Genomic DNA, 9921 nt, shown 5'->3' on the forward strand with positions numbered 1-9921 from the left:
CCGACAAACGTCTCATATTTAACATAAGAGTTAAGAAACGGTGTGTTAGATAATCAGACCTATAACCAGATGATAAAGTTATTCACGTTCTAAATGTCGGAGCCACCGTCAAAAAAGAAAGTTAGGTCCGCTATACCTCGAGGAAGGATGGCGTGTTACGGTTCACGCTATACGCAAACAAGATTAATCAGTCAGCGTTCGTAGTTCTCTATGGTAGTTCTGAGGCAACACAGTGTCACAAGTATTGACAGTTAACTGACGTCTTCTCGGCCTGATAACTATTTATAAAATTCTGATGTAATGTGTCTCTCCTGTTTGGACGCGGGACTTCGAATTGCTGGTCTCCGCGATGTTTCAGACCAGCATTCAGCTAAGGGGAGAAGATAGGGATCCCCATTGTCGAGAACCTGGTTGTGCTTTGTTACGATAACAACAACAAAACTGAAATCAAAGCTTTGTTACTGAGCATGTAATTGATGCAACGAAAATTTATCGTATGCTTTACGGGGAGGTTGGCGGCGTACATGGTCCGTATTACACGGATACTTGTGTTGCATTCAGCCAGAGAGTAATTTAACCATCTATTTTACAGACAATAAACTTTGATCTGAGAAGACTTATAATGAAAAATAAATGAGAGTTATGCTTCTTTTTTTTCGAGAATGTTAAATATTTCACATCCCTGTATCCGACATTAATAGAGCTACATCCTAAATAAACATAAAGGTGTTACTGAAAATAATAATCTCACATATCACCGAATTTAGTGCATATCATCACGGAATGATAACATCTCTGACCTAACAGCTAGAATATTGTTCTACAAGTGCAATTAATTAACACTATTATCTACTGAAAATTGTAAACAGAACTTGTATATTTATGAGAAGAGTGCGTCAAAGCTATGAGAAAGATAACATTTTTACGAATTTTAAAAAATGAAAAAGAAAGGTGTCACTGCCAATTAACACACCTAGATGAAACTTGGACCATACATAGAAAGAACTGCTACAGCACGTGAAAGAAGGTAACTGAAAAAAATACGCAATGAGGCCAACAGAAGTGACACTTTTATTTAAAGACAACAATTACTATGAATATATCATGAAGCGTTGTTAAAAATTCTGTCACAGGTGCAGTACATACGCTTGGCGACTAATTTCGAACCAACTGGTTCATTCTGAAGTCTGACCTACAGGGGCTGCACTGAAAGTGCCTGATCTTAATAACGAACATCACAATGGCAGTACATGCTTTACAAAGTAATCGTAGATGACAGTCACAGTCAACATGTGCCTACTTAGCAAGTCAGTTTGATTCTGACTTGCTGACTAGGCATATGTTGACTCTGAGAGTCATCTACGATTACTTTTTGAAGCATGTATTGTCACTGTGATGTTAGTTACAAAGATCGTACCCTTTCAATGCAGACTCTGTAGGTCAGGCTTGAGAATGAACCAGTTGGTTCGAAATTAGGCGCCAAACATGTGCACTGCACAGGTTTGTTAATAAACGCTTCATGAAATATTTAAAAGATAGTTACTGGTCCCGAATAAACAAAATGTGGAAACAAAAATTATAACTGAAGTCGACGCGGTTAATGATGTACCCCTTAATATTACAAAGAGAGCGGCGTGGTTCTTAATAGGGTGTGTGATCACCACGGGTGTCTATCAGTTCAGGAGAAACACGGCGCACGGGTGTTAATCAGCAGAGGCCTGTAGCGAAGTACGCGTGCAAAGACTGGCGACACATCATGTGGAAGTTACTTTCGCCCTTAAGTCCTTAAGATGTATAGTCTCTCACCGGGTTTGGTAGCACTCCGATATCTACAAATTTATAAATGACGTAATCAGGCTTCAAGAGAATTTTTATCTGTTTCTGTTTCTTTAATAGATATATTGCGCATTTATTTTGGTGGATCTGGATGTTACGGTTGCTACTACGATCCATGGTCATTAATTCCTGTGGCCATCATTATGTTCCTATTTGCTGCGGATTACTCATATTTGTTGTTAATACATAAATCATGTTTTCGCAACCATTTACATTTCGAGTAGGCTCCTGAACTAATTGTTGCCGGCCGGTGTGGCCGTGCGGTTCTAGGCACTTGTCTGGAGCCGCGTGACCGCTACGGTCGCAGGTTCGAATCCTGCCTCGGGCATGGATGTGTGTGATGTCCTTAGGTTAGTTAGGTTTAAGTAGTTCTAAGTTCTAGGGGACTGATGACCACAGATGTTAAGTCCCATAGTGCTCAGAGGCATTTGAACCATTTTGAACTAATTGTCCAGAATAATTTGCTGAAAAAGCATTCAGTACGACTTCGGACGACCTTCTGAGCCTACCACCGACTTTAAACACGTATTTTCGCCAACATACCGAGGGGTCAACGTCAGTGTGGGCAGTAGCTGTAGTGGAATCGGTCTGGGAACACGTGGAACGTGCTGGACGTGCCTTGGACCCCTACTTCTGGAGCCTCCTTTCCCAACTTCCAGTGATGCCTATTGACAACAGCCTCAAGTAGCGTGATTGAAGTCAGCGCCGCCTGGAGCTGTGAATGAAGGGCTACCAACTCAACCCGCATCTGAACATAGCAATCACAGTCCTCACTAAACTCTGCGGAGCTACACACTAGACAGTTATTAACACGTGGAACTGTGCCTGATAACGACACAAACACACACAAAATTTAAGAATTTAAACTAGAAAGCGGACAGGTAAGTCACCGTAGCAGTCTCGCGGTTCCGGACTGAAGCAGCGTATAACACATTAAGCTTGTAATGTATACATGATTTTGAAAAGCACTATTTGGCTACTGAAAGACTGCACCACAGATTATTTATAAAATCGTACACAAAAGCAGCACACATAATGTATTAAAATTATATGGTTCACCTGACACTGTTAGTGGAACACTGCGAAACGTACCGCGTGATTGTAAAATAACAATGATCGGTCTCAGATAACTGTGTACGTCAACTGATGTGCACCAGTGTCGCAACCACTGCTAGCGCAAGAAGTTCGTAAGTTAAATTTCTTAGGCTCGAGACAATACATTTGTATAACAAAAAATACCTTAAGGAGGAAAGCCTCCACAGCAACCAGCACTGTTTTCCTAAACATCTGCGCTTTTCAACACACGTAGATCAAGAGGCACAAACGAAAGAAAGCAATTGGAATTGGTAATTATAGACTTTCGAAAAGTTTTAACTGAATGCCCCAACAACGAACACATGAGAAAATAAGTTCGAACGCGATCTGTAGAAATTTGCAAACAGATCGCGAACTCATTTACAGGCATAAAGCCTTGCTTTATCAGGACAGAAAAGAATTCTGAGTTTTTATACGCAAGTATGTTAGGTTAATATTAATTCGTGCTCTATGTTAATAACTTAATGGATTCCGTTAGTTGCAATCTCAGCATTTTCGCAGGTAACGCATTAGTATGCGATTATTTGATATCCTACACTGTCGCCTTTAATAGCGGAGCATAACGATCGGAAATAAACTACAGTCCGATGTGAAGACATAGCTCTACTTTTAAATAATGGAAACTTAATTTTGTGTATGACGTGAAAGAAAAAAATGCTGACATGAATGTGTATCGAACCCGCCTACATCAAATGCTATCTTTCACTTGCGACGTAGAGATGATGTGCCATTACACAGTGTGCAGAAAGAACAGAAAATTAACAGTGTTTATTCTGTTTCTGATTGTGACACGTAGGTTTCGTTGAAAGACGAATCTTAAGCGTAGGCTGAGGTGTAAGTTACGCTGGAAGATGACAGCCCGCCTGTGAGTTGGCGAAGCCAACAAACGTGATGTAATGAGAATAGTTGTAGTTCTCGTAAAGGATCGCATTTTACGCATATTAGATTTTGATGAACAGTTTATATTTGCCGTTTTGATGTCGTCATGTATCAAAGCTGACAGTGTATATCGGTAGGTCCAGTGCACACCTACGGCCTATCCACGCAGATTTAATTCACTGTTAGGAAACTAGGAAGTTTTTGCATAAAACAGATTGCACAAAAATACCGGAGATGTCTAAATACTGTTCAGTGTGTGAGATCTAGCAACACCTGGATCTAGGGGGTTGCCAGAACAAGATAAGGATCATGTTCAAAGACACCCTCTCAAAAAACTAAGTATACAAACTCTAGTTTTACTATGGAAACTACAATATTCCAAAATGTCCTACACATGGCTTCTGTGAATCCGCTAGGTTAAAATTATACTAATAACAGCTCTTGCGGAGGCATATTAGCATTCTTCCACATAGCACCAGGAAACGGAACTGGAAGAAACCTACATGTATGAAACAATACAAAATGGGCGTAACCAATCATAAATAATACCTGTAAAAAAGATTTAAATTACTCCCATGACCGGTTTTTGGCCGTCATGTTCATCTTCAGGTGGCTACGTTTTTTTCAACACATCTGCAAGTATCGTCAGCAGCATGACTTCTGCTTCTGTAGCACATGAAAATATTTTTGTGGTTAGCGCCACTTACTGTGCGTTACGGACGGCTTTCATACTGGGTGAGTCAGGAGAAAAGGTACATGCTTCGAGATGTGAAAGTATTAGTGATTGTGAAAAAAAAAATACACTTCATACAGATGCATGATCTATTCCGAATGGTTTCCGCGAGATAGAACACATTGAATATCACTTTTGTACGCTTTTCTTGGGTAACTGGAAAACCGCTCCTTCCAGTGAAAACCTGTCGCAGTACAAAATAAAACTACATTAAATTTCCTACAAAACGGGGCCTATTCATTTTCTCTCTAGGGACAATAATTTGCACGAAGAGAGAACGCATGGGCTATGGCTTAGGTAGTTTCTGTAGGCTAATTTGAGGTAGTTTCCCAACCTGATAAAACACAGATGTCCTGTATCAAATTGTCTCAACTTCCTGTACACTACTGTGGTTTTTGTAAACAATGGCAATGTTTGAATACAACAAAAAAATAAATATTAACGTATACTAAATGTTTTTACCTCGGAAACCCATTCGGAATAAGGCTTACGTCCAAATGAAATCTTTTTGTTCAGAAACACTCATATGCATATAACTTTCCTCCTGACTGACCCTGTATGCTAACGTGTGTGTCACTTAAACAAGGCACGTGACACAAATGGAAGTGTACAAAACTAATACACATTAGGTGATTTCAGTCGTATATACCATTAGCATATTTGTAGAAAACAATTGGATGCCGCGCCGATACACCGATAACGTCATTAACATGGAGGAATACTAACAAATACGGTGCCCCGAGAACCAAGGACGAAAATTTAAGCCAAACAAAAACCGACAAATCATCGGCACCTTTTCGGGAATAGGTGCCATTAATCATAAGTATAGAATGCGATATAAGTAACCTACAGTATATGCGAATGTCTTGACATATTCGTTGGCTTCGTAAACACATTATCAAATAGTTACCTTCCTACTTAAAATAGTTCTCGAAATAGCTACTGTTCAGTCTGTCACTCCAACCTCCATAAAAAAAAGTGCCGACGGTGCCTTTAGTGGCCATAGCGGAACAGCAGTGTCGCCATTTTAATAACTAATATCTAAGCCAGTATCCCCCCCTCAATGGCATCCCTTCGCTACTCGCTCTGGCTTCATTCCATGAAAAGCAAGTGTGCCTAGCGACTGTATTTATTTAGAGTGGTAAATGGTACAGACATCAGTCGCTCAGTCTGTGGTCATCTGTAATGTAAATTGCAGTAAATATAAGTTATGACATTAAAACCACTTATATTGCACAGAGTCCTAACCGGGCTACTGACGTCAAAGGCTTAATGTTTTAATTAACATGTATTGCACTGGAGATGGCCAGACAGTGACCGAAATCTGGATATGCAATATACATTATTTGCGACTGACTGTACCTTTTCCTACGTGGAATACAATCTAGGCCAATACCCTTAAGAAATGAAAGATTTATTGTAAGCAAAACGCACGTACACCTACAAATGATCATACAGCAAACGCAATCTACGTAACGTACGACATTACATTTGCAGTATTTACCCAAGGAGAGATTCACACAGCATACATCACCAAAAGTGGTGCAAATTACATAAATATCGTTACGCACTACAGATGCCATACTGCCATCAATACTGACCAGGCACTGAAATAAGTGTAGCCGTCTGAAGTTGGCCATAAGAACCCGAAGGTGATCAAAGCAATCAAATTTGGTTGCGGTCAATTACCTTAAATTGACAACGAAGGCGAAACAAAGATAATTGTAAGTCATTTTTTTTCTTCATGACACGATTCAATGGCTTCAAATAGAGGGACTAGTGTAGCAGGGGATACAACCCGTCGGCTTTGGACAATGACGTCACAAGTCGCCAAACGAGAAGCGATTCTTCTTAGTGTTGTAGCTCCCTTCAGTAGCTGATAAGTGTTTTTTGGCTTTTTTTTAAAAAAATCTCACGAGATAGAATAAACAGATCCACTTTATTAAGCAATCAGTTAAAAAACGAAACTGAAACATAACAGCAAAAGCGAAAATGATAAACTGCTCTCTGGCGACTTGTGACGTCATTGTCCAAAGCCGACGGGTTGTATCCCCTGCTACACTAGACCCCAAATAGATCAGTGGTCTACATGAGTATTTCGTTTACCGGATGTAGCCAGCTGCCTGCTTTATGCTTCAGTTCGCTACTGGCACTAGCGTAACAAGACACTGAACGCATACGTCATAAATGACAACATGGCTATTTACATGTCGTTCCAGTAAAAAGCACACTATAGGTCATTGTAAAAACACGTTTAGCATACACAAACACAATTTTTTTGTTTTTTTCTGTGATATTCAATGACACAAAGGTGTACATGCAACACGCGGTGTGCTTTATGCTCGAATATCTTCGAAATAGATAAGGCACTCAGCTACAGCAAAGAAAAGAAACACTCGCGTGTATCACTAATCCACCTGAATATAGACAGGCAACTTCCCTAACACGCATTGTGGAACAAATTAGAAGTACGACGTAAACAGTAGCGGTTTCGAAATAACAGACCAGCAGTGACGTAATATGGTTAATCTCTAATTGGTTAACAGCTACGGAGTTCAACAAGATTCGGAATGGATACAAAAAATACAATACAAAATAAGCTATGTCACGCGTTCAGCTGTGATTCATTATGCATACGTGTCGATAAAGATGAATGACAGCTCCTCACCTGCATTCTGGTTTCGTGGGCCCGTCTATGGCGCAGTACTGAACTTGATAGTGGGCGCTCTTCAGTCCATTGAGGCAGTCCACCTTGAAGCTGATCTCCAGAAAGGTGGCCGCCGTCTTGAGCACGATCGGCATGGAAACTCGACCGTACACGCTGTCCGGCCTCAAGGTGCAGGTGACCCACGTAATGCCGCTGCTGGCGTCGCCCGAGTTCACAGCCACGCCGAATTCGTACACCTTCCCGGGCCTCGTCTGGATGGTCGCTTCGGCCTTCTCGCTGCTCACCACCGCCGAGTTGAGCAATCCCGAGCAGTGCACACTGGTGAGCTGCTCATTCTGGCACCAAAACACTGTGAACGTCTCTGCCTTCTTCGTCCCCACTTCCGGAAAAGCCCTGTCCCAATTCAGTTGTACAACACCGTTCTCTTTGACGACCGTGACGATTCTCGAAGCCTGAGGCGGTGTCCGCACCTTCTCGGGTATCAGTATAACGGCCGGTTTTGAGCTGCCCTCTTTGTTCACCGCATACACGGAAACTTCATACGCGTTCAGCGAGAGGTTACTGAACCTGGCGTACGATGACTTGGGTTGGGGATCCTCGAGTTCTGGCTTCGCTGTGCCGACCTCTTTAGCCACAACCTTGTATCGGAAATCGTCTCCATTCTCCCGGCAGCGAGGCAGCCTCTTCCAGAAGATGAGAACGTCGCGCGTAGACTCCTTCCCGATGACCTGGAAGCTGCCCGGGGCGAGATCTGGTGGAGATGTGGGAGGCATCGGTTCCGTTCTGAAAGTAAACGTCGCCGGTTCGGACCACACGTCGTCCCCCTTCGCCTTGGCCGGAGCTATATACAGCCGCACGTCGTACAGAAAATTCGCGTACGGCAGGTCGGTGAGATTGAAAGACGACCTCTTCCAGTTGAAATCGGAGGTGTCCACTTGCTTCCACTCGTCTGTCGTGTCGCACTCTGACGTCTCCGACTTGTACAGGAGTTTGTACTTCAGCGGCAGCGGCTTCAGGTTCGGATCTATCTGCCAATGCAGGTACACGCTACTGGTCGTTTTCGATGAACCATTCAGAAACTCCGGCTTGTCCAACAGTGCGTGTGCCCACTGGTTAAATTCGATTTCCTCGAATGTGTGATTGCCGAGAACGTTTTCTGCAGATATTTTGAAATAGTAGGTCTCATCCTTCTCGCGGTACAACGGATCTGTTTTACCGTCCCAGTAGCAGTACCCAAAATTTGGACTGTTCTTATCTGGGCACTTGACGCCGTTGAGGTATCTCGTCTCTGGCAAACCGTACGTGTAGCTGATGCTGTAGGTGGTTTTTATCGGGTTCTCGGGAACCTGCCAAGTGCAGTTGAGATTTTTCAAGTGTCTAGAAACACACGTGAAATTCTCAATCTTCAGATCCCCCGGTGGGTACCCAACATCGACGCGGTTCATGCAGACGGTGGTTGGCTCTCGGCCGCTGGGTTTGAGCAAACAGTAATAGTAGGCGTTGCCTGCGGGTTCAGCATGTTCCATGTAAAGGCGTGCCGTGGTTGAATTCACCACCTGCACATTTTTCGAGGGGACGGGGGACCCGTTCCGCTCGAACGCGATGTCGCTGGCGTTGCTTCCTGCGGTGGCCTTGTGTTCGGCGTCCAACACACACAGTATCTCCAGGGGCTTGCCGTACTCCACTGAGATGTCTCCTGGTGGCACGGTATACCCTGGCTTGTCTTGCAGCTGCATACAATTGTCCGCACTCGCACATGCTGTCGCCACCAGTATCACTAGGACGGACGGCCACAGCATCGTAAGATGCCTCATATCCTCAGCAAACCAGACATAACAATACTTGAATGCAGTTGGCAGCACGTACGCGACGAGCTGCTCACTTCTATCGCTGTAAGGCTGCTCTTTCTAAATTGACCGAAGAGACACAGAATAAAAAATGAGTAGGGTACTGCTACAAGGCGGCAGACACAAAACAGTCGGATTGCGCACGTCTACAGTAAACAATAAACACACACGCTGAAAACAAGAACGCGAACACGCGCGGAACGCAACTACGCGACACACTTTCACGGTACACACGACCTCACCCGGAGGCGTCCACTCCGCAACTGTTGAGCTGCTCGACTGCGGAGCTGCTGCCGAATCCTGCCGAGCATTGACGAGGGAAGCCGAAAGCTCATCGGCGCATGCGTAGAGCGGACCGGAGCAACGCTTCTGCGATGCGCGTGGCCTTCCCCCTAGAGGCAAACAAAACCCGGGCCGTATTTTGACGCCAAAAACAACAAACGGTGCGCGCACTCCTTTCCTGGGAATTACAACGTCGCAGGCGGAGCTGCTTAGAAGTGATGTATGCCTGCGAATTCCATTCTTTTTCTCACCGTCACCGTACAAATACGGCACCTATTACATTTCTACCTGCAAACGAAGTCATAATCTTTCCTGTTGGAGTGATAATGCATCACTGCAAGGCTTTGCATGTCCGAAAAAAAAAAATACGTTATGTATTTTATGGTATGCCTTTGTCTCCATGCTAACTTAAACAAAAACGCATTAATGGTTCACACATGCATCAAAACAAATAAAGGTATCAATAAATTCGTGACATTTTGGTATTTCATTGTTTAAAAAGAAAACAATGGGAAGTTCAGGGCCGGCCGGTGTGGCCGAGCGGTTCTAGGCACTTCAGTCTGGAACCGCGCGACCTCTAC

The 9921-nt window shown here is 43.5% G+C and overlaps 1 protein-coding gene across 1 annotated transcript in view; it reads right to left on the reverse strand.

The window, feature by feature from the left end:
- The window catches only part of LOC124613768 (cytokine receptor-like), a 270808-nt gene extending 261485 nt beyond the window's left edge, over positions 1–9323 (reverse strand). The window contains exon 1 of the mRNA XM_047142485.1: positions 7212–9323. Within this exon, the coding sequence (XP_046998441.1) occupies positions 7212–9025 (1814 nt within the window). The 5' untranslated portion in view covers positions 9026–9323. The remainder of the gene's footprint in view (positions 1–7211) is intronic.
- Between the last annotated feature and the right edge of the window lie 598 nt (positions 9324–9921).

The sequence above is a fragment of the Schistocerca americana genome, chromosome 4 (genome assembly GCF_021461395.2).
Source record: "Schistocerca americana isolate TAMUIC-IGC-003095 chromosome 4, iqSchAmer2.1, whole genome shotgun sequence".
NCBI classification, from domain to species: Eukaryota; Metazoa; Arthropoda; class Insecta; order Orthoptera; family Acrididae; genus Schistocerca; species Schistocerca americana.